The sequence below is a fragment of the Dicentrarchus labrax genome, unplaced genomic scaffold (genome assembly GCF_905237075.1).
Source record: "Dicentrarchus labrax unplaced genomic scaffold, dlabrax2021, whole genome shotgun sequence".
In the NCBI taxonomy this organism is placed as follows: Eukaryota; Metazoa; Chordata; class Actinopteri; family Moronidae; genus Dicentrarchus; species Dicentrarchus labrax.
In genome coordinates this window covers 30,201,989-30,228,684 of record NW_026136705.1, presented here as the reverse complement: position 1 = coordinate 30,228,684, position 26,696 = coordinate 30,201,989, and the positions used below count along the sequence as shown (strand labels likewise).

The 26,696-nt window shown below is 41.8% G+C and overlaps 1 protein-coding gene across 2 annotated transcripts in view; it reads left to right on the top strand.

Moving 5' to 3' along the window:
• The window catches only part of ppm1e (protein phosphatase, Mg2+/Mn2+ dependent, 1E), a 45,465-nt gene extending 18,849 nt beyond the window's left edge, over positions 1 to 26,616 (top strand). For both annotated transcript variants that reach the window (XM_051401821.1, XM_051401822.1), the window contains 6 exons: positions 12,189 to 12,310; positions 15,443 to 15,642; positions 15,797 to 15,985; positions 16,489 to 16,632; positions 17,009 to 17,102; positions 17,602 to 26,616. In XM_051401821.1, coding sequence (XP_051257781.1) covers positions 12,189 to 12,310; positions 15,443 to 15,642; positions 15,797 to 15,985; positions 16,489 to 16,632; positions 17,009 to 17,102; positions 17,602 to 18,530 — 1,678 coding nt within the window. In that variant the 3' untranslated portion in view covers positions 18,531 to 26,616. The remainder of the gene's footprint in view (positions 1 to 12,188; positions 12,311 to 15,442; positions 15,643 to 15,796; positions 15,986 to 16,488; positions 16,633 to 17,008; positions 17,103 to 17,601) is intronic.
• Positions 26,617 to 26,696: the final 80 nt, after the last annotated feature.

Here is a 26,696-nt window from a genome sequence, read left to right as displayed (position 1 = left end):
CATGCGAGTTCCTCCTCAGTCTATCTGTGTGGAGCCTGAGCTGCAGGCTGGAGGCTTATCTGGAACTTCAGCAGACACACAACCATTTCAAACACACGCAGGGCTTTCATTCTCCTCGCCGTGTGTCACCTCCACAGTTACCGCCATGTCTTGTTGAAGTAGTAGACCCTGCTGCCTACACAACAGTCCCAGATGTACCGGAGGTTGTCAGAGGGAGGGGGGGGTTCGTGGCTGTGGAGGTTTTTCTAATTTTATGACAGATTATACACGCCTCTCTGCAGCCAACATTGTGCACTTCATCGTAAGTGGAACATTGCGAATGCATACGGCAGCGCTCCGTGACGTCTGCAGCCACAGTCACTCCATCATTTCCACACTGTTTGACATCAGCAGAGCTCTGACGACGTCCAGAGGTGTACTCAGGTTATAGAGGTAGGACTGCTGAGAGGGCAGAACACAGCACGCCTTTTTGTTGACATCTGCTGTCGGCTCAAACACTGCGCAGATTACACTGTTTACCGTAGATGGGCTTGTCTTGCAATACGGTCGGTGAGACAACACATCTGTGCAGAAACACTTCTGTCATGCAATAAAAGACGAGGCTTATTTCACGATCGAGCACAGCGTTGCAGTGTTTATGTAACAAACAGTCATTTTGATAGCATCAGCAGCTGCAGCTCCGCCGAGTCAACAATAGATATTTTCTCCTGTTGTCGACAAATCCAGTGAAAAGAACAAAACCCAACAATAACAAGAGCTGTGTGTGGAGCCGAAGTCTGATTCCCTCGGTGCCACAGAGCCCCACTGTTGTCCAGAAACACATCAGCACCGGGTGACACTACGCTGTTTATTCTGATTCAACCCCACACACACACACACACACACACACACACACACACACACACACGTCCTGCTGCTGCCAGACTCACACAAAGACTGGAACATGCTCTCGTTGTCAGATTTATGTACCGGTTGCGCTCGCAAGAAAGAACACTAATTCAATCCTTGTGATTTCTGCACAACCTTGTAATTTTGTCCAATCACTGCAACTTTTCTGCAAATTTGATCATTGTATGTTTCCACAATCACAGCAGTTCCCTCGCACAGAAACGTTGAGACATGGGTCATAAAACTACCAGCTGGAACAACTGGATTTTTATTGAATAATAGAAAAATAAAAACTATTTTCAACTCATTTTCTGTTTCTCACCCAGAAAAACGTGGCAGTTTTTTAGAAAAGCTGGAGGTTCTGGCACCGTGTCGTTCACCAAGTTCAATCTGACCTTGAGGCTCGAAGAAGTCAACAGACAACAGCAGCCCTAAAAGTTTACGTTCCAGTGACAGAGCCCGCGAGAGTAATTCTGACTTATCATAGAGCCAAAGTGCGGCCCTAACTCTAACCGAGCTCTTTTAATGCCTAAACCTAACCAAACATCTGTTGTCTTAAATGTTATCCAGTGTTTCGGAAGGTGCAGACAAATGATGTCATCCTGCAGAAAACCCTCATATCACGCTTGGATTGCGCAACTCTGCCCGAGGTGCACACGGTCTCGCTGTTAATGTGTGAGATAATGTGTGCATCATTAATAGACCATCAGACCTCTGCTCTGCCGCTGTAAATACACACCCGAGCACCAAATGTTCCCTAATCCACCCGCTGAAAATAGTCCCAAATAAAGGCGGCATTTACGGCTGTTTTTAGGAAATTATGTAACATCTCGCAAAAAAAATGTAGCTAAATATTTCTGACCTGTTTTTAAAGATTTATATTTTTTTGTGGGAACAAATGAGCTTTGGGAAGTCGGACTAATGCATTGTTGTTAGGGTTTTTTTTTAACATATTCTTATCCTTTAAACTGTAACAGAAAATTACAGCGCTCAACATTTAGATGTAGATGTACTTACTTGGTTGAGGGATAAACGTTAAAAATTACCCAGTTTTAATACATTTTTATCCACATTTCCACCAACGACTCTTTTGATTCTAAATTACAGGTCCACTGTATTAAGCATATAAAGAACCTCAAAATCGCCCACTGGGAGCTAAAATATGGCCAATTAAGGTTTAAACGGCCCTTTTATATTTCGAAAATGGATTCATCATCTCCAATAACCCTCAAAACCAACTCCCATATTGTCCATATAGTTGATTATGTTAATTATGCTAATTGTCCGTCATATGCGAGTTAGCACCCGGCAGCTTCTAAACGCTGGGGGACCCAAACTGTACATTTCTAACATAAAACAAGTGGTGTACTCCACATTTCTGGGTGCACAGGTTTTTATTTGAAAAGCCTGAATGGAAGAAAGGGGAATAAATGCAATAAAGACGTATTTCCTGATTTCCAGACGATCAGTGGATTCCTGCCTCTTCGCCGTTAGATGCCAGAAAGCCGAGCAACAGACTCAAGCACCACATGGTGCGTGTGGACTGAGACAAATTAATTCATCAAAGTCACTTGAAAGCCATCTTAAGGGAGAGGCGGCAATAAAAAACGCTATGATTTACCGCCTGCTCTTTGTGTTATGTAATCCTGTTATGCCCTCTTGAGAATACTGCGTTCACGTAACAGTACAAATGTTTTTCTTTTGACCACTTCTTCTTATTGGAGAATTGGAACGGCTGGGAATAGCCAGAGGATTTTCTAAAAAAAGGGCTCTCTGCTGTCTTCGCTGGTTTAATATGAGGGGATGCCTGGCTACGAGGGAGCGGCGCCCAAAAACGGAGCATATCAATAGAAGCGGCGTGCGTTCCAGTGGATCTACGCTCTCAACTCCACTTGGCACAGAAAAGCCTCAATATTTAGAATAATGAAGTGGGAGCTCGCTCTGTGGGGTTGGCAACAGGACGACTGACACCATTGACTGTCAGTCACTTGCTTCTGTGTTGCTATGGAAACAACCTTGTTGCTCCACTCCGGGGCTAATTCTGTAGAAAAAGCTTGTAGAAAAGCATTGGTGGAGAGAGAGAGAGAGAGAGAGAGAGAGAGAGAGAGAGAAAACATGGCTGCATGCATGAGTCATCTGCTAACACATACACACTCTCTCTCCGGTTTTATCACGGCGAGCAGCCTGTCAGAGCTTCCTCTGCACGATTGGGGCTAAACGCAGCCGCAGCCAGAGTCCACCACCAGAGAAACAAAAAGAGACACCAGACTGTGGTAAAGACCCCGGGAGAAACGCCGCAATCACCTCTGTGACTCAAGCGTGCCGCTGTATTTCGAGTCCCAAAAATGTTATCAAGAGTCGAGGCTGTAGCCAGGGAAGATCTAAACCGAATATGTTGTGAGAATTAGAGGATAAATCTTACAAGTTGTCGATTAATTGAGGGAATTAATCAGCAACTGTTGTGTTAATCGACTGATAATAAACCAACGATTGTCTGTTGTGAGCTCCTCCAAGTGAGGATGTTCTGTCTCTCTCTCTGAACATCTTTTGGTTTTGGGGCTGTTGGTTGACATTTAAACGCATCACCATGGACTCAAGGATGGACATTTTTCATTATTTTTGACATTTTGTTTGTTGGAGAAGATTAATCGAGTCTCAGGCAGCTTCCATCTATTCTTAAATTTAGATTTAATCGGATTCTCTCTTCCTTCTGCCTGACGCTGAAGGTCTGAAGGTGGAATAATACAGTCAAATTCTAGCTAAATATATCAACATAAATTGTGATATTAAAAATAGGATTGGATGTCGGATTTGAGTGTTTGAGCTAGAACAAAATATCCAAGAGGAGGGGAGGGGGGGGGGGTCATGAGGCTTATAGCAGGGAGGGAGAACAAATGTGAAAGGGAAACCATTCAGTGGTAGAGGCTTTTCAGGAGGAAATTGGAAGAAAAAAAACGAGTGCTTTCTCTTAGATTTCCTAATAATCTGACTGAAAACACGATGAGATCTCACTGAAGTGTAAATAAATACGTTTTAAATTGACCGAAATGCATCCAAATGACAGAATATCTGCTTTCAGGGAGTACTCCAGCCAGTTCCTCCTCTGGTACCAGACTATCATTGCTAGTCGGTTAGAGAAACAATAATCGGTTAAACTGTTATTAACATTTTATCCATGTTGGCCTTTATTAATTAGTCATTTACGAGTGTTAAGTCTCACTTTTAGACTAAATTTAAATATCTGTTGAATTGAGACAGTAAAATTAGAAACATCCTTAGTGGAGACTGACCTGTTCAGGCCCATCTACTCCTAAATCATCCACGGTGGTGTCAGGTTCAACAGCGCCGTCGGTGACACTGACAGCGACTCCGACAACTCAAAAAAGTCAAGTTCAATCATTGTCAACCCTGAATTTATTGCTGTTGAGCTGAACAGAAACTTTCTTCAATCCATGGCTGCGAAATTTGTTTTAAATGTGTCTGAACCCACATCGTGCCAGGAATCAGAGTCCTGGTTGGAGCCGCTGTAAATCCTCCCTGTAATCAAACTGGTAGAAATAAAACCTTCATTCACAGAGTATTCTGTCTCTACAGATGTTTGTTCTCTCACTGGTTCCTCGGAGGAAGATCATTAAATTAGCTAAATAAAACCGTCGATCGACTCAGCCAATATAGCCGATATATTCGTCCAGTCGCTCAACCTCTCTGTGAATGGGATGGAAATATTCAGCTGGCTTGGCTACCTTAAACTAGCGTACACACAATGTTAGACTTTTAGTTTTTAATACTTGAATCCCAGCTTCTCTAAAGGTTACACGTTTTCATTTACTGTAGTCATGAGAAAACACTGACAGGCTTTTATAGAAGTGATGTAGTTCAGCCCCCTGCTGCCCCCGTTGCCTCCGTTGCCCCCTGCTGCCCCCCCCCTGTTGCCCCCTGTTGCCCCCTGGTGGCCAGTCTGACATTTTAACTCGAGAGTAAAAGAGCAAATGCAATGGCTTAAAATATTGTTTTCTAAATCAAATCTGGTCCGGACTTCGTCTTCCTCAGTCCTGGAGGACACAGTGACTCTCTGAGCAGTGTGAACTTTCATATTCAGCAAAATTTATGCTCCAGTTAACAAAACTTTTATATTTCCCAGGTTTAAAATAAGCTCCGAACGCCACATAAACTTTAATTATAAAGAGGATAAACTGCGGTTTTAACCCTTAATGTCTGCAGGTGGCGTACAGGTCCAAACTGCAGAGGCTGTTACTTGTTTAGATGTTGCTATAACATACATACATCCAGTTTGTCCTTTAGAAAGTGTCGAGGTCAACAGTCAGTGTGCAGCATACATTTAATCCAATCTAAAGCAGCGGATAAATATGACCTCCGCAAAGCGATTATTGCTCAGTTATTGTCAGACAGGAGTTGATTGTGCCGGATTATATGAGCTGTGTGTGTCTACATTGAGACAATCACTCACATTTTAATTAAAGTTCAGCGACAGACAGAAGAAGAACATGTTTGTAGAAGAGCTCTATGATTCTGACGACCAGTTAAACCAGTTAAACCAGTTGAACCAGTTGAACCGGCGCTGGTCTGATCCAGTCAGTCGTGTTGTTGCAGTGTGATGGTGTGAACTGAGATTAAGCTCCCCTTTAATCCTCCTCCGCTCCACATGACCTCACTGTGATGCACGAGCCGCAGGGAGCTGCCATTGGTGCGCCGCGTGTTCTCCTGTGTGACCCTGCAGCCAATCAGAGCGCCCGGTCTCAGCATCCACCCCCACAGGGCAGCCAGTGGTGGAACGAGTGAGGAGAGAGAGAGAGAGAGAGGGAGAGGAACATGTTTCTATGAATGGAAACATGGAGGAAAGAGGACGCTTGTGATGAGCAAACCCAAATACTGAGAGTGGGACCCTCCCCGCCCGTCGGCTCTTCATCTATATCGTCTTCTCTGTCTTCACTTCCTCTTTCATCCATCGCACGCTCTCACTCGTTCTACATATCTGTTAATATTTTATGTCATATATATATAATGCAGTAAACAGAGGAGTACTGCTCTGTACAAATAAAGCACATTAACAGAGTGTATGGTTCTGTTCGTAGAGAAAGGTCAAACCATTAACAAACGTAGTAATGATGGCACATTAGAGGATAATTAAACCTTCCTAAGTCCCGCCCCTTTTCGCTCATTGCTCCAATCACATTATGGCATGAAACACCCTTTTTATAGCTTCAACCGAGCAGCAACCGAACACTTAAACTTACATTTATTTAGATTTGTCCCATCTGTTAACACGGAGGCTTTATGAGCTTTACTGCAGTCAGCCACCGGGGGGGGCGATAGAGACGGTTTAGCTTCACTTTCGTAGCGCCGTCATGTCGTCCAACTTTAAATACATCGATGTCCTGTATGCAATGTTTCTTTTTCCTAGTATCTCTACTCCTCATGCCTAAACGTAACAACCATATTTAGTTATTATAGTATTATAAAGAATAAACTAACCCACTGGTTCTGAGTAAAATAAACCCAGTATTGTGCTTGACTCAGACTGGGATGTCTGCAGATTTCTTACATAATATGTCTCGAGAGTTGTTCCACTCTCTGATATTTGCACCAATACAAGCTGCCACACTTTCAAGGAGAGGGTTTACCCAGGAGGTTACTATGGTTACTGCTTTACGGGGGCACGCTTTAACTACTCCGTTCCTGATGTTTCTAGCCCTTGACCCAGTTTGAGAACAAAAATCAAGGACCTGATGAAAAAAAACTTTCTAAAAGGGAGGAGAGGAATTACAAGACTGGACGTCTCTGGTCCAGATAACCTTGTTTCTGATGCCAACAGCGGCTGGAGTTTTAATTAAATTTACATCTTCAGGATATAATGCTCCGAGCCCATTTGGACCAGTCCCATATTTCTAACTACCACCTTTTTAAAGTCAGTGAAGTGTTTTACTGTCTGGAGCGTCTTCAGCGAGGTCGGAGCCTCACACGTCTCTTTATCCTGCTGCACAGAACCACAGAACCAGAGAGGAGGTGACAGGATGCCAGTTATTGTGAACTGAACCGGCAACCAAAGCGCGGCCAACCGAGACCGTGTCTACCTGTCAGATGACCATCACCTTGCACGTTGCGGTGGCCCCCGCGGAGAGTTTCCTGCATCGCTACGCTTCACCTTTGATGTCTCATGTTTTCTGACAAAGACTGGCCGAGCTTTGAATGTTGATACCAGGTGTAAAAGCAAAAAGCTTGTGATTAGAAATGATCCTGTTGTCAGAAGCAGCGGTTAGCACGGTCGCTGGGTTTGAATCCCGGGACCCGTGTTTGCATGGGACTCCGGTTTCCATCAAAGCATGTATGTCAGATTAATTCTCCTGTCATTAGATCTGCTTCTTGAACTGGTTCTGTTCAAGATTCTTGATTTTCAGGCTCTGAACCAGTTTATTTTTGGTTGAAAAAGAGAAACAGAGTTGGTTCCCTGTTGGTTCTTGAACCTGGTAGAGAACCAGCCCGCGTTTTCCACAAGTTTTGAGTGGAACAATTAAATTCTGACAACACATCACAATGACCTGATATAATATAACTCTCCCACTTTGGTTCTGAAGGAAGAACTGATATTTTATGGCCTTTTTTTCTGGCTCTGAACCAATTTATTTTTGGTTGAAATGGATCAAAACTAGGTGCTTGAACTGGAGCAGAGTCGGCTCCCTGTTGGTGGAAAAGGCCTATCAGAGTGTTGTTCCACTAAATTAGCTCTGGTTTAAGATTCTTGGAGCCTAGATGCTATCTAGCAAACTTTATTATTATTGAATTAAGTTGGCACATATACGCAGCAGAAGGAATTTTCCCACACATCTGTAGATCAAAGTCTCTTTTCCAAACTCTGAGCAAACACAGCTCAATCTTTTACTTGGACAGTAGTTTGGTAGTTAAGTAGTGATATAAAACCCCCTGGAGAGGAAAGAGTTTGTCCATAACTGGGTGGATGTGAAGCTTAACCCAAAACCAAATCTCATTTTCTTCAATAACGTGGAGAAAATACGTCACAAATCGTCTGGATAAATTGGGACACAACGTCAGGATGGAAATGAGTAATTGCCTTTTTAATACATTTAACTATTTCTGTAAGATGATCATCAGTGAGGTTATTTGTAGTTTCTGTGGTTGCCATGGAGAGAGGAATATTCCCCCGTTGTCTTTCAACTTTACTGTTTAACTTTTTTTCCAACATATTGAGCAGAGTAGAGAAAAGAGAAGTTGACAACAGGAAATGCAAATCAAGACTATTTATATGGCATGTTTCATCCCAAAGGAAATACAGCGTCCTTTACAGGGATGTTCTGTATAGTGTGTCCTAGCAGAGACATTAACAAATCAAATGCAAACAAATGGAAGGCTTTGTGTTACATAAGAACATATGTTACAAAGAAGGAGACTTTTATTTTGAAGGGTACAGATTAAAACGTATTTGTGTTTCTTTCAGCAGGAAGTTGAGTGATTGTTTTATCCTACAAACTCTCAACTTTGTTGTTTTACTGTCGTCTTTTTGTTCTGGGAAAGCTCAAAGGACGTCTATGCGAGGAAGGAGTCTGTGAATGATTTGTTTCTCAGCTCACTACACTTGGAATATAGAAACACGTTGAGCTGCAGCTCTGCTTTGGAACAGACGAGTTTATCACATTATAACAAGAGACTTTTCTATCATCGACTTACCTGCTGAAACGTTACACATTTTATGGATATTTCATATTATATTCAGTGTATAACAGTAACAGTACAGAATAACTGAGAAACTGTAAATATTGAACACAATAACTGCAGGAAGTTTGTGTAATATTGATCCAAGATAAGTTTTTACTGATATTTTTAGGAACCCACTTAGGAGTTATAGGTCCATGTTTCCACATTATGAGGTGATACTTTTCTTTTTCTGGCGTGGCAGCAACTCGCTTCTGTCCCCATAAACAGTCAGAGAGAGGCTGTGAATCAAAGTCACGCACAAGAATTTAGACTCAAATTAAAATGAACCAAAACCCAAAGCTGGGACCATTTTTAGCTAAATGACTCTGATGCTAGAACAGAGTCGTCTGCTCTCATATCTGTGGAAAACCCACACGTCTGTCAACGTTTAAGGAGAATTTGAATCATCCGAGGGAATGACCTCTGGTATGTGTCTCTGTTAGCGAGAGTAGAGCTGAATTCATTAAAGACGTTGCTGCTGTTGGCTCTGGGTTTCATTGATTAAACATTTTACATAAGAGCCACAGAGGCCCTTTCACACTCCGCTCACAGGATCTAATTGTAGAATATCTCCCTGTGTTGTACTCAGTTATTTGTTTAATTAAATGCAGCGACTATTCCGAGTGTGCAGCACCATATTAACCACTGTGTTATTAAGTTTATATTTGAGGATTCAGCCGCCGCACTGCTGCGTTTTAAATTAATACCAACCAGCTACTGGAAGTATTAAGAAAACAAAGAGAGAGTGTTGTGTTTGCAGGATATACTCAAACAACAAGTGCTGAACTCTTACTTATTATCTAATGAGGGTTTGTGACGGGTGAAACCATACAGAAAGAGACATTTTGGACTTGATGCAGCAGTATATTCAGTCCTGAGCGAGGAATGCATGGATACATAGACAGATATTTTGTATAATTAGTTATAGTTTTCACAACAAAAAACATTAAATAAATGTTGTTTATCAGTGTTGGTTTTCAATTGGTTTTACAGTGTAAATATCTTAAATTAAACATTAAAAAGCCCCAAAATTAAGATTTTATGTAAAATTAAAGCTAAAAACTATATTTTAATTATAGAAAATAAGTTATTTTCAGTTATTTTTTGAATATTTTCCTTTTTTACAGTGTAAGTTGATGATTTTGTTTGTGAGTTTTGGGGGAAGAACTTTCTGAATGTCACTCATTATCTCCCAACCTGTCATCCCAATTAACCAATCAAGACCCCCCCCCGCAAAGTGAATACATGAAAAGGTCAGACTCGGGTCCTGGTTTGAACCGACTTGCTCGGGGCAGAACCATGTGATCGGACGCTGCAGATTATCAGATCGGATTATGTGTCCTGATAAATAATTTGATGGTTGAGGTGAGCTCTGCGCCCCCCCGCTGCTTAATTAAGAGTCTAAACACCAGTTCTGGTTTTTATTTTCCACTTAATTTGAGTGCGAGCATCCAGAAGTTGGGTTACCATGGTTACCTGCATCTGGAAGTGACCTAGTTGTGTTGGTGACTCATGTTCAGGGAGCCTTCAGTCCTTCAAACGACCCCCTTCTTTTTCTTCTTCCTCCTCCTCCTCCTCCTCAAAAACTCTTGTTAACCTTAAGAAGAGACACTCCTCTTCCTCTTCCTCCTTGTCCTCTTCCTCCTCCAGCACACACACACACACACACACACACACACACACACACACACACACACATACACTCTCTCTGGCCAGATGTACCGCTGCGCTCAGACAGAGCTGTTACATCATTTTAACATTCTTCTGGACAAACACGGCACCAGTTCGCTCTAGCTGATATCTGCGGGTCCACAGGAAGGCCGTAATTCATGCCTATAAAAATGTTTAAAACGTTATCCTGATGCATAATTCAGTGACAATGTACTCTTTACGCAGGGACTGTGCATGTTTTATTAATCCTGTATTTAAAGGTGCTGTAGGTAACATTCAGGAGGCTCAGAAATAGAATATAATAATCATAGGTATGTTTTCATTAATGTATAATCACCTGAAAATGAGATTAGTTGTGTTTTTATCTCCCAACCTGGAGGGTCGGGACCCCCACTAGAGGGCGCCAGAGCTTCGTAGTGGGGTCGCGAGGCCTTCTTGATTTTAAGGCGTGCCAGAAAACTTAAAAAATATACACAGTAGGTCTATAAATCAGCATTTTACTTCTGTAAAGTAAATTGTACAGTGGCTGAAAATAAGCCTTTTATGTCCGTATGATTGGTAAAAATTATTTAAAAAATACATAATATGGACAGAATTTCGTATGTAAAGTTCCCTAAATAGGAAATAATCTGTTCAAAATTCATCCAAATCACTCGTTTTACACAAACTTCTTGCAGTAACAGAGTTACTGAGCTCACTTACTTTGCCATCAGACGGCCCTTTCCGACTCAGAACCGGAGCCGTTACCTCCATCTACGCATTCTTCAAAAGCCACCAGACTCCATTAACAAAAATCATAATTTTACCACGCAAAAGACGGGAAGTTGTTATTCCACCGTTGCCATGATTTGTTAGTGTGTTTATGTTAATGTGTGACTTTGGAGTTTTAACACGTTATTTTCAGGTCCAAACTAATGTCAGTTGCTGCCGATCGAGGCAGCAGTGGACCAGAAACTTCTCATCTTCTGTGAGCTAAAATGACTGATTTTGTTAATGGAGTTTGGTGGCTTTGTAGAGAGTGATATAAAGGCTTCAGTTTCCCATCGGGGAAAGGTAAAGAGGTGAAAATATTCTAAATATAGCAGACATTTAAACTGATATTGATTTTTTTGAGGTGGCTAAACTATGTTTGGTTGCTGCTTCATCCTCAATGGTACATTTTATAGCTTCTGCTTCTCATACATGCTGATACCTATAACATTAAGATGAAAATATCTACCATGTCAACAGCTCAGTCTGTTCTGTGCTGGAAAGGAAAAACTACATCTGTTAAGGCTCTAGGAATAGTAAAAGCACCAGTCTATCTCTGCATATATATATTTTCTGTATTCACAAACTGACTTTAATGCTAGAAGCCCTTGTAGATCTCTACGACAGAGTATTAGGGCCATACTAAGAGGAAAAATAAATAAATAAATAAATAAAATTTGGAAATTACGAGAATAATGTCGTAATGTTACGAGAATAATGTCGTAATGTTACGAGAATAAAGTCGTAATGTTACGAGAATAAAGTCGTAATGTTACGAGAATAAAGTCGTAATGTTACGAGAATAATGTAATATAATAATAATACAAGAAAAATTCTTGTTTTAATGAGTCAGTCGTACCGTACAGTCAACAGGTAAGCTAACATATTGATCATTTCGTCGTTAAACTGTTTTGCTGGCTGAGCCAACAGGCTGACAGTTCTCATAAAATTACGACTTTATTCTCGCAATATTATGACTTTTTTCTCGTACTGTTACGACTTTATTCTTGTAATTTCCCCCAAAAAATAAATATTTTTTTCTGTTAGTCTGGCCCTAATACTCCGTTGTAGATCTTTACAGAGGATTACTGTTGTATGATTTTTATTTCCTTCCCCATTCATAACTGTGTCGTCTCTCCTCCTCCTCGCAGTAACTGCCCGTGCTCCCTGGCTGCAGCCCTGGCCAGAGCCACAGCAGACAGCCTCCTGCAGACCGACCTCACCATCCACCACCTCAATAAGACTGTCGAGGATGGAGCTGACCCACTACCACGTGAGTCCCCCGGGGAGCCCACGAGACTCTCTCTCTCTCTCTCACACAGACAAATTAGGTCTCTCTCTCACTCCATCCCACACACATACACACAGGCATGTAACCACCAGGGCTTTGTCCCAGTTCTCCCCCGCAAAGCTGCATTAAGTGGTATTTGACCGCTAGAGGGCAGAGAGAAGGCCGTGAGCCAGGACGCACTACTACATCCACCCTGGGCCAACGGATCTACTCTAACAGCTCGTCATATTTTAACTGTAGTTGGTTGTAATGTGTCTTATAAATACACCAACTGTTAGGTTTAATTTAAAGGATATAAGCTAAACAATAACAGTACACAAACAGCTGATAATAGTGAACGCAGGAAGTTTGTGTAAAATGCAGATTATTTCCTGTGAATATTGATCTGAGATGAGTTTTTAACTGATGTTTTTAGGAACTTTTTTATTAAATTATCTGTCTGTCTTATGTTTTTTATTCATTTTTAACAATCATACAGACTTGAATGTTTCTTTTTTTGAGAAATTCAGTGTTTTCTTCTCAATGGCGTTTGTTCTGTTCACTCTTTAGTTGTTATAACTTTTATTTAATGATAAGATTTCGGCCTAATGTTTATATTTTTAAAGTTTTCTTTTACCCTGTAAAATCAAGAAAACCTCACGACGCCCCCGTGAAGCTTTGGCAACCCCTACTGGGGGTAATATGTACAAGAATAAAACAATGAACTGCAATTTTATTTTAAATAATATACTTTAATTCTAGTTTTTTTTAAGAGAAAATGTCCAAATTCTCGGATTTCAGCGTCTTAAATGTGAGTATTTCCTGTTTTCTTCAGTCCTCTATGACAGTAAACAGAATATCTTCGGGTTATGGACAACACGTTTCATCATTTTCTGACAACAACCAATCAATTAATTGAGAAAATGATCGTGAGATCGATTGGTTGCAGACCGAAGACAAATTATATTCAGAGTCAAAATCTGTTCAAGCTGCACTTCCTCATAATTCATCAGATAATGACGTATGATCTGAACGAGGTCACTTACATTACGTAATTTATTGTGAGAGCACCAAATGTGTATTAATCCACCGCTGGAAATAGTCCCCAGAAAATGCACCATTTACTGCTGTTTGTTAAAAACTACAGTGACCGACTGTTTTAGGAAATACCGAATCTTTAATTTTACCTGTTTTTAAAGATTTATGTCTTCAGTTTGGAACCGGCGGGTTTGTTGTCGTATCAAAATTAAAACACGTTGCACGGCATGTTTTATTCACCAAGCATTGTCTGCTTGAGGAGAGTGACCTGTTTTAATTTTATTGAAGATCAAACTGATGTAAACACACTGTAAAAAAAACAACAACAAGAAACACTAAGTTTACAGGTTTTTACCGTTTATTTCTGTATTTTTTAAATACATGGAAATATTAATAAAATTACAAAAATAGCTTGTGAATTTACATGTCTAGTAAATAATCGTAAATTACTGCTTATTTTAAGAAAATGTCCCTTTTTCCACATACAATTTGATTAAAATACATTTACAAATCTATTGTTTTTCTACAGATATTTACTGTTTATTTAAAAGATTAAACAGTTAAATGTTAAAATTCAAGTTTAATACTACAATACATTTCTGAAATTATGTAAAATTAGTGTGAAAGTTAATTGACAGATATCTTGTCTAATTATGGAAGTTTTTACAACAAAAACATTGAATAAATGTTTGTTTATCAGTGTATAAGTATTGGTAAACTGTCAAAATACAGTTTTTATCGGTGAAACAGCAATAATTACTATAATACTTAAAATTCAGTCATTTAAAATGTTTAAAATCCTGATTAAAATAAGAAAAATCAACTTTTCTATAAATTTAAGCCTAATTATTTGTATTATAGCAGAGTTCATCTATATTTATAGCTCATTTAATTGTTTTTACAGTCTAAATATCTTGAATTAAACATTAAAAAGCCATAAAAAAATAAGATTTTTTGTAAAATGAAAGCTAAAAACTGTATTTTAATCATAGAAAATGACTTTGTTTTTACAAGTTATTTTTTTGGCGCCCAGCTGCTTTTTTTTAAAAACAATTTCTTTTTTTACTCTCTCAGAATTCGAGCTTCTTGTGTTGTGTAACAGCCGATCGCATCCTGTTTGATGCTGCTTCGCTGCACTCGCCATGTTTTTCTGTCTTCAGCTGGTTACGGGGTGTTATGGGTAGCCGCTGATGACAGGGAGAGAGCTGGAGTTTGGTGTCAGGACGCCGGTTTTAATGTAGTTTTAGAAGGGTGGAGGGAAGGAAATGGGACGCGGTGTAGGGCCGGTCTCTGTCTGTCTCACTGATAACACATTTAGGAGAGCGAGAGCAAAGACAGGATAGACTGTTACACCTGCAGCTAACATTAGTAGGTCAAGCCCACGCACACACACACACACACACACACGCACACACATGCACACACACACACACACACACACACACACACACAGTCTGTGCATTGGTTATTTAACTTCTGGGCTCGCCTCGTTTCCACTAACGTCTGTAAGTCAGTCTGTCTTTCTGGGGCTCACCATCCACCCCTTAGTTAAATTTACCCTCTAAAATCTCCCTAAACAGATTGGGACATTATCCAAGTCAACACCTGTCACAATAACTGCTTCTATTGTCCCAGAACTATTGCGATAAACAATATTATTGTTGTTTTTAAGACCATTTTATGCCACTTATATAATGATAATGCAAGCAGTGTACAGTTATATATATTTTATATATTAAAATCTTGATATTTAGAGACTAGTTGACACCTGGAAATCTATTAAAATAACCAAATATCCTGGAAATAATCTAATATTTTATTTTAGCCCCTCATTTAGATCGCTTATGTAAACCTTAGTTAGAATAAAACTGTAGTAAACTGTTCTGGAGATCACTTAATAATTAAATAACATGTCCTTTTAACCCTTTAAGATCACATTATTACCCTATTTACACAAATTATGACAAACAAAATCACAATTTCTTAAATCATACAATCACACAAGAAAGGTTTTGATATTTTTTCGTGTATTTCCGACTTTCGTTACCTCGTATACGACAATCTTTGACTGATTCTGTGTGTTTGTTTGTGTTTTAGAGATCGAGTCCGTGAAGTTCTCCCGGCTGGTGTTTAACAGACTGTTCGAGATGTGCTGCATCTGGATGAAGGAGCTGCCCTTCCACCGCCGCCCGCAGCCGTACTACGAGACCTCCATCCACGCCATCAAGAACATGAGGCGCAAGATGGAGGACAAACACGTCATCATCCCCGACTTCAACTCACTCTTCAACATTCAGGTAGATCCAGCTTCCCAAAGTCGGTCGTTAGAGCACCACCGTGTGGCCAGTGGGTGTAACCTGAGACCTGTTCGCTTTAGTCTGTTGTGTATTTGTTACTGTCTCTGACATTTACTGGTTAACGGTGGTTATGTGACGGGGTTTTCTCTCTCAGGATCAGGAAGAACAGGCTTACTTTGCTGTGTTTGACGGTCACGGCGGCGTGGACGCTGCCATTTACGCTGCCAACCACCTCCACGTCAACTTAGTTCACCAGGAGTCCTTCAGCCAGGACCCCATCGAGGCGCTCTGCAAAGCCTTCAAAGTCACCGATGAACGCTTCGTGAAGAAGGCCTCACGGGAGGTAACGCGCCCGCCTGCAGAGAACCAGACACACTCAGAAATATTACACACATATTTACAGTACTGAATAATACTTGTTTAATAATAATATATATTAATGATACTTCTACACAGTACATTAGTAATACTATCACAACTAATACTGCTAGCACTGCTAATGCTACAACACCTCTGCCACCCTTACTGCTACAAACACTGCTAATTTAGAGCCTGCAGCTGATTATTATTAGTTATTGATTGACTTATATAGATCAGTCTCGTTACATTCGTACACTGAGAAACTAAGAGCATTAAATCATTCAAACATCAGTGTGAATGTGTGTGAATGCAATCTAGAGTTCAGTATCTGCTCAAGAAAACTTCGACATGCAGCAGGAGGAGCCGGGGATCGAACCCCCAATGATTAGTGGACGACCTGCTCTGCCTCCAGAGTCACAGCCGCTGTATGAAGCAGTAGTAGTAGTAGTTGTTAGCTGAATACTTTAACGTGTGTTTATCCGGCAGCACCTGCGTTGCGGTACGACGGGCGTGGTGACGTTCCTGCGGGGTCGGACGTTGTACGTGGCCTGGCTGGGAGACTCCCAGGTCATTCTGGTCCGGAGGGGACAGGTTGTGGAGCTGATGAAACCACATAAACCAGACAGAGAGGTAACACACATCCTCACACACACTGTGTATAAATACCATCAATGTACATATTTATGAATTTGAAACAGGCAATATATTGAGGATGTGATCTTAAAGGGTTAAATGATGACTTTGATTAAATTAGATTAATGAATAATGAACTCTTTTGTTGTTCTCATTAAATATGTATTGACTTCCTGGAAGCTCAAACTTAAGTGTTTGCAAATATACAATGAATTTGGTGTTGCTGTTGGGCGGACTTTCACTTTAAGTGCACGACAGAGGAGGCAGGTAATGCACTGAGTCATTCGCTGCAGGGGACGACGGGTTGAGACTGTTATGTACCATGTGATCGACCACCACTAAAAGCCAACAATGGCTCTGTGTGTGTCCGCAGGATGAGAAGCAGAGGATCGAGGCTCTGGGAGGCTGTGTGATCTGGTTCGGCACCTGGAGGGTTAACGGCAGTCTGTCCGTATCCAGAGCGATCGGTAAGCTATCAGCTCAGTCAGTTATCAATACATGACAAATGACAAACACTAGACTGAACGCTGAAACATGAACTACAGTCATATTTAGAATAACGTTACTATCTGCAATGGTCCTATATTTTATTTGGACCATTAACCCGTTAACCAGCTAAAACCACAATATCATAATATATTTCTCAAGTTTTGCAGCAATGTTAGTTTTGACTATCTAGTCGTATCTACTACGACCGACTTTGGGATTAGCTAGTGTAGCACACTGTTGACACTGAGGCACTCGGGAGCATAAATGTCACATCCTTTGGGTTTTTGCTGTAAATTTGACCCAAGAGTTTTAAATAGAAATCAGTCCACAGAGAGAAAGTCAGGGAAGGTCAGAAGATACGTTACAAGTCCTTCCCAAGTTGGGAAGAAAAAGTGACGAATACGTAAAAATGCTTCAGAAATATACATATGCACCTTTAAATAAGGAGTAAACTTTATCTGTGACCTGTGTTGACAGGTGACTCGGAGCACAAGCCGTACATCTGTGGTGATGCAGACCACGGTATCTTCCCATTGGACGGTACAGAAGACTACCTGATTCTGGCCTGTGATGGCTTCTGGGACACAGTGAATCCAGATGAGGCGGTGCGGGTGGTCAGCGACCACCTCCTGGAGAACACTGGAGACACCACCATGGTAGCCCACAAGCTCGTGGCCTCGGCCCGAGATGCGGGCTCTAGCGATAATATCACTGTCATAGTGGTCTTCTTGCGGGACCCACGCTCCCCACCACCCACCAGCACGGAGGACGAGGAGGAGGGTGTGGTGGAGCGAGAGGTTGAGGAGGAGGAGGTAGCAGAGGTGGAGGAGGAGGAACAGGAAGAGGAGGAGGAGGAAAATGAAGCAGTCAGGGTAGAGCGCGATGGTGGTGAGGGAGGCAGCACTGCGGACATCGGGGGGAAGGGTCGCGGAGGCTGGCCCCTGCAGCAGTGCTCGGCCCCCGCTGACCTCGGCTACGAAGACCGAACGGACTCGTTCACGGACAGAACTAGCCTCAGCCTGCTGGGGCCGTCGCTGGAGGGTCGCATCTCCCTGACCTCACAGCAGCCCTGCTCCGACTTTAGCCCCGACCTCTCCACAACCTCTTACATCTATCGAGAAGAACGCCCACAGAGGCGCAGGTCCTGTATCCCTTTTCAGGAGTCCAGCATCTCTAGCTTCACGGACCCACTGTGGCCCCAGACAGCCATGCTGTTAGGCCAGGCAGTGAGGCGAAGCCGCAGGCTCGGTTATGGTAGTCGCCGGTTGGGCCGAAGGTGGCCAGGCACATCCAAGGAGCTGCTAGGCCTCTTGCCATCTGGCCACTTGCTGCCGCACGTGCAGCGCTACTCCAACCGGAGGCCTGGAGTGGCAGTGCCTCATCTGCCCCACGATACCACCATCTGAAGCGGTGACCCAATCCAAGCCATCTCCTTCATTTATTCAGTCCTGCTCCCTGCCCCTCAGCCCAACCACCCACCCACCCACCTCTGCCTTCAACAACATGTCTTTCTTTGATAGTAGGTAGTTGTGGCTCCTGCGGTCGTTACGTGATTATTGAATCTCTGTTGGAGGAGTGGTGCTCTCTGTCCTAAAACGAAATGTTTCCAATTGTCAGCCAGCCCACTAAACACAAGCCCTGCTCCTTAATGCTGTAGGTAAAGCTCAAAACTGCATCCATTGTGACCCCTGATCAGTCGACATGAAGCCAGAGCTGGAAATGCAGGTTCATAAAATGTGTTCAGACTGAATCTTAGAGGCAGTGTGACCCTAAACTGTCACATAATGTACTCTCAGTGAACATTGCTAGCTAGCTGGAGTTTAAGTCTGTATTGGACTATGAAAGGGAGGTAAAAGTTCACTTGCATTCAGTCTGAACACACGTTTAAGTTAAATTTGTATGCTTGGTCGCTCCACGTTCTCAGCAGAGACAGAAATGATTTATTTTGGACAGCAAGAAGAAGGATTGTTGCTCTCTGATCCAGGCAGAAAGAGAAATTTGATCTCACCACTTACACCCCCATTCACACCTTTTTTGAAATTGTGTTCTGTATCCGGACATGTTGTGCAGATAAGGAAAAAAATGCGTTAATGCAATCGTGGCTCGCATTGTGTGCAGATCTTAGGTAGGTGTAAACACAATCAGTACAACGCGCTGGTGTGATTATACGTCTATTCTGTGAAATGGACAGAAAACCGGTGGAAATTAATGATATACAGTAAGAAATATCTGTCCGACTCATCTGTTCGTCTGCTGTTAACAGAGAATATATTTTATCTAGACACAGAGTAGCCTACGCGCCAGTACTGCAACACAAACTGACAATATTCCTTTATACAAATGACGGAATAAATTATTACATTTGCCCAATTTACAAGAGTTGCAACGTAATTAAGAAGCTTCCTCTAACTCGACAACGCACACAACTTTTTTGAGGTGATTCTTGAGCTGATTTCCTGCCACTCGAATGAAAATGCATTGAAACGTATCTGGATACAAACTGTATTTTAAGCAGGTATAAATAGAAGTAAGAATATGCACTAATTAGCCAAATTTGCTATGTGGACAACCTATAAATTCCACCAAAATTCTTGTTAATATATAAGCCAATAAAGAGATCTCTCCATGCAGGTGAATCCCAAACTGTTCTCATGTCATTGTAGCTGTAAAGTAGCATCAAGTTTTCTCTTCCGGCAGAGTGTGATCGCTCATCTTCATCATTCCTCTTTCCCTCCTGTTAAATGTAGCCCAGGTGTAAATGCAGGGTGAGGTGACACATGTCATCTTTTGTCTTGCTGTCGAGAAACGTCGAGCGACCGAGCATTACATTAAGCTCTAATGGCCTAGCTCTTTGTCTCCCCCCCCTTCAGCGATCCAGATGAATAAAGTTCATAGAGGAGGCCATAACAATTGGTTCTGGTTTCTGGGACTGAAGGCACATGCTGTTCTCCCCTCCTCCCTCCCCTCACCCTCCCATACAGTCAATGACCCAGCCATTATCCAGCCACAATTTGTCTACAGATAAAAGCACTTAACACCGGATTATAAAAGATTAGCAGTCACTTACCTGAATAAATGCTTCATGTAGTCCAGTATTCCAGATGTGCATATACTCCTGGGATAATGGTTTTATTTAGGGAGGGGGCTGGATGGGTGGGAAGGGGAGTGGTGGGGGTATTTAAAAATATATTTTTGTTATAGTTGTTGGGCCACATAGCTATTGCAAGTGTATTTTCTTTTACACAAAACCCATTGAACATACGTCCAGCAGGCTTGATAAGTGCAAACCATTTAATGTTGGGCCAGGATAGTTGAAAGCTGCAGAACACGTGCCTTCCATATGTGTTACTAAAGCCTACTTCCTTCACACTCACACATTCACTAAATTCATGCGTTAACATCACCATTAAGGAGTCGGGTCACATTATGACTTTGTGCCACTTAAAAAAAAAAAGGAAGAGTTGTGACATTTTTGGAAGAACGTTTATTTGGTTTCTTACCAAGAGTTGGATTGAGATTGACACCACTCTCAAAGTTAAATGTGAAGTTAAAGCTAGCAGCCAGTTAGCTTAGCTTAGCACAAAGACTGGAAGCAGGGGAGGGGACAGCTAGCATGGCTCTGTCCGAAGGTAAATCAGTTAATTGAAAGCCTCTATCTTTAAGAAGGATGCACTGCACAGTCCCTCCAGGAAGTTGCGATCACAACAATCAACGAGCCAATCACAGCTTTTGACCAATCATTGTGGTCTCCTGCCCTAAGCGCCAGACTAACAACTGTAGTTGTTAAGATGCAGACGATGTACGATGCAAATGTCTCACATTTAACCTCGTAACCCTGCGGTACGCTACAAACAATGCGATTTTGTTCTCACTGGAACAAGTTGCGTTCAATTTTTAATGAATTATACAACAAAAATTGCAACTAGTTTTGCAATATTTAGCTTCTCCTGAAATTGAATTGCAAGAAAATACCTAAAAACACAGAAACAATCCCCCAAATTATCCTGGAGGTGCATAGTTACAGTTGTCTTCCAGTCTAAAGACTTGCAGCACAGGAAAATCGCTAGTTTGGCTACGTCCAAATGTAAAAAGAACAAAATCAACCAACAATCTTACATGTGTTTGTGCACGGATCAAACAACTGTGTTAATTAGATGCTGGTAGGATTTTGTCACCTTTGGACAGCCCTCTCTCCAGTCTTTATGCTAAGCTAAGCTAACTGGCTGCTTCCCGTTTAGGGCAGAGACCTGAGAGTGGTATCAAACGTTTGAAGAAAGTGAATAAGCACATTTCCCAAAATGTCCTTTTAAGATTCACATAATCTCCACGTGTGTGTGCCTCAGTAGCGTGAGGTAAGAGAGCAAAGTATTTCTATCTGTAAATAAAGTTGTGGTGTTAGCAGCCCATCCGTTACAGTAGCTTATTAGACAGCAAACGTCTCAGTCATCACCAACTGCAAGATAGCTCCCGCTGCCAGTGTAATCACTGAGGCCGGCTCCCATGGCCCCACAGCGTCTTTATAACTGGATCTTTCTCTGATCTAGATCTAGATTCTTCAATGGAGTGCCCCCTCTCTGCTATCTGACACAGTACTGCACTTGAGTTATGTTAGCACGTCGTGTATGCCACAGTTCACAAGACTGCACTGACATCTGGCTGAGCCATAAAAGCCAGTTTGCCATCGATATTCACTGGTTTCATATATCTATAACACCAAATACGGTAGGTGGTCCATTATGTAGAGTTCCTATTTAATGCTAATTCATAATCACAATTAACATATGTAATCATCAAATAATCTTGTAATAGCACCCATAACCAGTTAACTCGATGAGACTGATCTGCAGAAAGACTATAAATGTGTAACTTTCTTGCGAATACACACAATATCATTACTGTATCTAACCATACTTGATGACTATAAACTTAACTATACCACACAATGGCTATGAAATCATAGGTAAACCCTGACCCACGTCCCCCCCCCAAGTTTTTAACTCTGTCATTTTCACTTTCAAAGTACTAAAAACTGCCCCCGTTCACATTAACATGCTTGAAATCCTTTGGTTGCCTTTTACTGCTTTATATTTTATTTGCTATGGCGGCAACTGACTGTTCTCTAAGCCCCGCCCCCCTTTGGTTACTGTTGTTACACTTGTCAGACCGTCCGCTCTCGCATGGCACAAAATTATAACGGTGGCAAATTCACACCTCGAAATTCTTTGCAATTTTTCAACCAAATGGATCCTTGATTTCAGGCCGGCAATGTCAGATTTTAGCTGAATTAGCATCAGCTCCATGTGTAGCTTTGCGTCCAGTTGACTCTGAAACAAGAACTCTTTGCCTTTGACGGCTACGTACTGTACATGAAATAATGCTAAAAGACTGAGGCTAAAGTCCCTAATTTTCTTCTGACATAACCCTGTTTCGATGCTAACGGAATAATGTACAAGCAACACAGAGATTAGGTGATTTATGCTTTGATTTTTAACGTTACAAGAGAAAAGGGTTGAGGTTGAGGACTAACCGAGGTGTTTGGCTGAGCTGTAAACGGTAGCTACTAGCATCCGGTACCGGCTACCACGCGGTACGATAAATACGTCACAGTAGATGCCCCAGTCCCTTTTTAACATAACCTGTTGTTGCCCCACAAAATAATAAAGTTAGCTAACTAATGATATTCTGATTGACTTTGTAAGTAACGTTAGATTGATGTCACAACTGTAGGTAGTAGTAGGCCAGTTAGCCGTACATGCTAACTTTTTAATCCATTTCTTACGCTTCTCTTGTGTTTTGGGTTTTGGAAACAGGGCGGCACAATATGTTAAAAAAAATAATAATATTGTGATTATTTTGACAGATATTGTGATATGATTCACGATACATGATGATGTGGTGTTGAGGTCTATACTGAAAGATTTGTAGATTTATAGGGTTCTTTGCAAAACTACTTCATTATCTTTATTATCAGCTTCTGCATTTTGGTTATTGTTATATTATTTAATTTGTGCAGCCCTAAAGGCTAAAAAAAACCCTGAAACTGTTTATGTTTAACGATTTTGTTGTGTAAAAAATTTAAAGATTTGGCAGACCTGCCGTGCCTAGCTTCGATTGTTTGGAGGGTTGGGGCTTACCAAACAGTCATTAGGACACATTAATTATTCCCAAACATTCCCTACCATCATCATTCCCCCATTCTTTCTTTGATGCAGTGAATTTTTCCAAATGTCAGGATGTTAACAAGTAATTGACCAGGTTCTGTAAATCGTGCCTCCACTCTCCTGGCCCAGTCGCCAACCTGATGAAACACCCGGAAGGTGTCCGATCAAAACCAGGTGGTTCATCAGGCAACAGGTGCCGGACATAAGAGGGCCATCACCTCGGACTCATAAACCCTTAAACCCTCCCGCGGACTGACTAGTGAAGAGCATCAGACTGTCAGTGGAGCAGAATGTACCTCATGTCCCAGAAGGTCCTCAGAGACTCTGAAGTGGGTCTACATGAGGTGGTGTTTCTTTGTGGAGATTCTTCTTTCCGGGGGAGCATCAATCAATCAATCAACCAATCTATCTATAAGGAATGTACTGTCGAGATAACTCAACAAACTGAAGCCACTGGATCTCTTTGTGGAAGTATCGCTACAGTATCCAGAAGTGGTCGAAGACAGGCGAAGTCATCGGCAAACAAAAATGAAGTCACAGTCATTTCAAATATCACTTAGGCACGGATGCGTATGTATATTACGAGTAATAATTGTGAATCGAGCGAGTGCTGGAGGATTGTACATATAATAATTCTGTCTTGTAAATCAGTGGTTTTAATCCATGCTCCACAAGGCCCGACGGTCAGATGTTGACGTTTAAAACAGTCAAATGTTGGAAAAATCTCACCACCGGACTGAGGTGGATGTGAGGATGTGATGAACCCGCTTGAGAGGCATCAGTCCGTAAAGTCCTGCCTTCAAGTATATAAAGGTGTTGAACCGGTCCGGCTTTCACAGCGTCCTATCACGGCCTAGCTGCTGCTTTACGTTATCCTGACATGAACGACAAATCTGGGGGGAAAACATACGTTAAAAGATGTTAATTATCGGCTTCAAATACTTCATCTCCAATCTGCAGCTTCGATTTAAAATGTTTTATCAGTACCAGCCTTAAAACAAACAACATCTTGCCAATCAGATTATATCAGTAGTTCGTAGGTTTTCGTTCAAGCTCTGCAGGTGTTAGATGATTAGCATGGTGTTGAATAGAGATGAGGAGCACGTGAGTTGCTGTGGCGTTTGGGTAAAACGGAGTTTGGGTCTCAGTTAGAGCCGCAGTGTTTGCTTATAGGTAATGGATTAGATAGTTTACACGGATCACGCAGGGTAGTAAACAAAGAAACTAGGAATTTTATCAGGATCTTGTTAAATTGACAAAGTTTTACAGTTGAGGTAACGGACAAATAAAATAAACTTCATCCCCAAAGTTAATACAGTTCATCCTGAGGGGAACACGAACTTCTGTGCCAAATTTCATGGCAATCCACCCGACAGACCTTTTTCACAGCAGCCATTTTGCCAAGAAATAGTAGGGTAAACCAAGGTGTTACCATTGACACAAATTGATCCTTCCTCTGTCAACTTTCTCCTTTCCTGTTCTTAATTATGCTACGTGCTAGGCTCGTTTATGTTGAAAAGGTGGTTAACAAATAAAAGTGACTTATATAGTCACATCAAAGCTTAGCTAATTAGTTAACTAGCTAATCTACATCAATCGTTAGTTAGCTAGTTAGTTAGTTGTTAACACTAGTCAATTTAAGATGGGTCTTAGAGGCTATACGTCCCTTTTATCTTTTAACTAATTTTAAAATTTGGTTGTCTTTTCAACATAGACGAGCACTTCATTCGACAAACGCTCGCTGCTCGGGGACCAACACGGCGGCTTGTTTGGAAACTTTCTCTAATATTACGGAAATAGTTTTTCTAAAAACATTTTAAGACTGAAATACGTCGTGCAGTTGCTTAATCTGTTTTTATTTTAGATTAATCTGATGTAACTAAAGATTGATGCATTTTGTTTAACATTAGCCAACTTAAGATGTGACTACACAGGGTTTATGTCGCTTTTAACAATCTTTAAAATTTTCTTTTCAACTCCTGATTCAACAAACGTTCGATGCTCGGGCACAAACATGGCGGTCGGAGCATTTTGACCCGAATCTTAAATGGTAACTCCTCTGTTTACTATTTCTTGTCAAAATGGCTGCTGTGTAAAAGGTCCATAGCTGTCGAGAAATTCGTACGATGGGATGCTTCGTCGCTATAACAAGATACTCGAGATACGTTTTGTGATTTGTTGGTTGCAGGAAAACTGTCGCACGTCGTACTCGTGACCGCACCTCAGAGCAGCCGTTAGCGTTCTGTGATTCACCGTTGATTTGTTTCACAGCAGCTCGCACCCGGAGAGAGACGTAACCACAACCAGTGCTCGACAACAAGGATCCCATGGGTTGCTTTCTCCAAAAACCCTGTGAATTAGTAAATACAGTGTTACTCATCATATCGCAGATTGCCAGAAGTTGTCACTGTATGAGCAATAAAAAAAACATCATTCTCTGTGGTAAAAACCTCAACCTAAGCTCGAGAAACCCCCCCACACTTCCTCCCTCACTCTCGCTCTGCTTGCACTAAAAAGGTTCCTCCGAGTCGGATGTTTCCCTCCCCCTTCCGACGACGATAAGCAAGCAGAAGTTGAAGCTCTGCTCTCCCATTATCACCGTCTTAACTATAGGGCCCTCCATGAATCTGCACTGTGTGTCTACGTACACGGGAAAACAAAAAGCTTTTTCTTTTTTCTCTGTAAGCAATAATGACGTTGCATTAAAAGGCTCTCTGAGGGTTTGTCTTCCGCTGAAGGATGCAACCACACAGTCGTTCTGTCAGCCATATTTGAAAGGTCACTTAAAGTTCCTGAAGTCAGTTTCTCATTCATTGGATTATGAGTCATAATCTGCCGGCTGTAGTGAGGTTCAGGCGCTCCTGCACCTCCTGTGAACCAGGTAGCTAGCAGGTAGAAAAATGAACGTGAAGCCGTCTTCTCTCCGCGACGAAGGAGGCAGGACATTCCCGCTGTATCGGCGTTCCTCTGTGTACATTTGAAGAGGCCGCCCGGAGTTAGAGCGCTCTGTTCAAATGTAGGCCGGTGGATAATGTGGATGAGAGGGCGGGAGGGAGGGAGGTGAGGTAGGGAGGAAGGTGGGTGGGGTGAGATCACTCCGAGGGCTGTGATTGGTCCACACCATGCCAGCCCTGTCCTTCTCGTCCTCCAGGCTCGAAGACAAACCCCATGATTGGCTCTTCTTCAACATGCAGGTTAGGTTTAAAAAAACAAACAAAAAAATCAGTAAAACACACTTGTTGAGTACCTGTATTATCTGTGTTCCTGTAGTATAGAAATATGTGTATTGTAACTGGTGACTAATTATCATGTATATAAAGATTAGACCAAGTCTTCGGCTGAGGGTGTTTCTTTCCTGAAGAGTTGTGATTGTCTCTAATTGATTACCCACAATCCCTTTTTAGTCAGCTG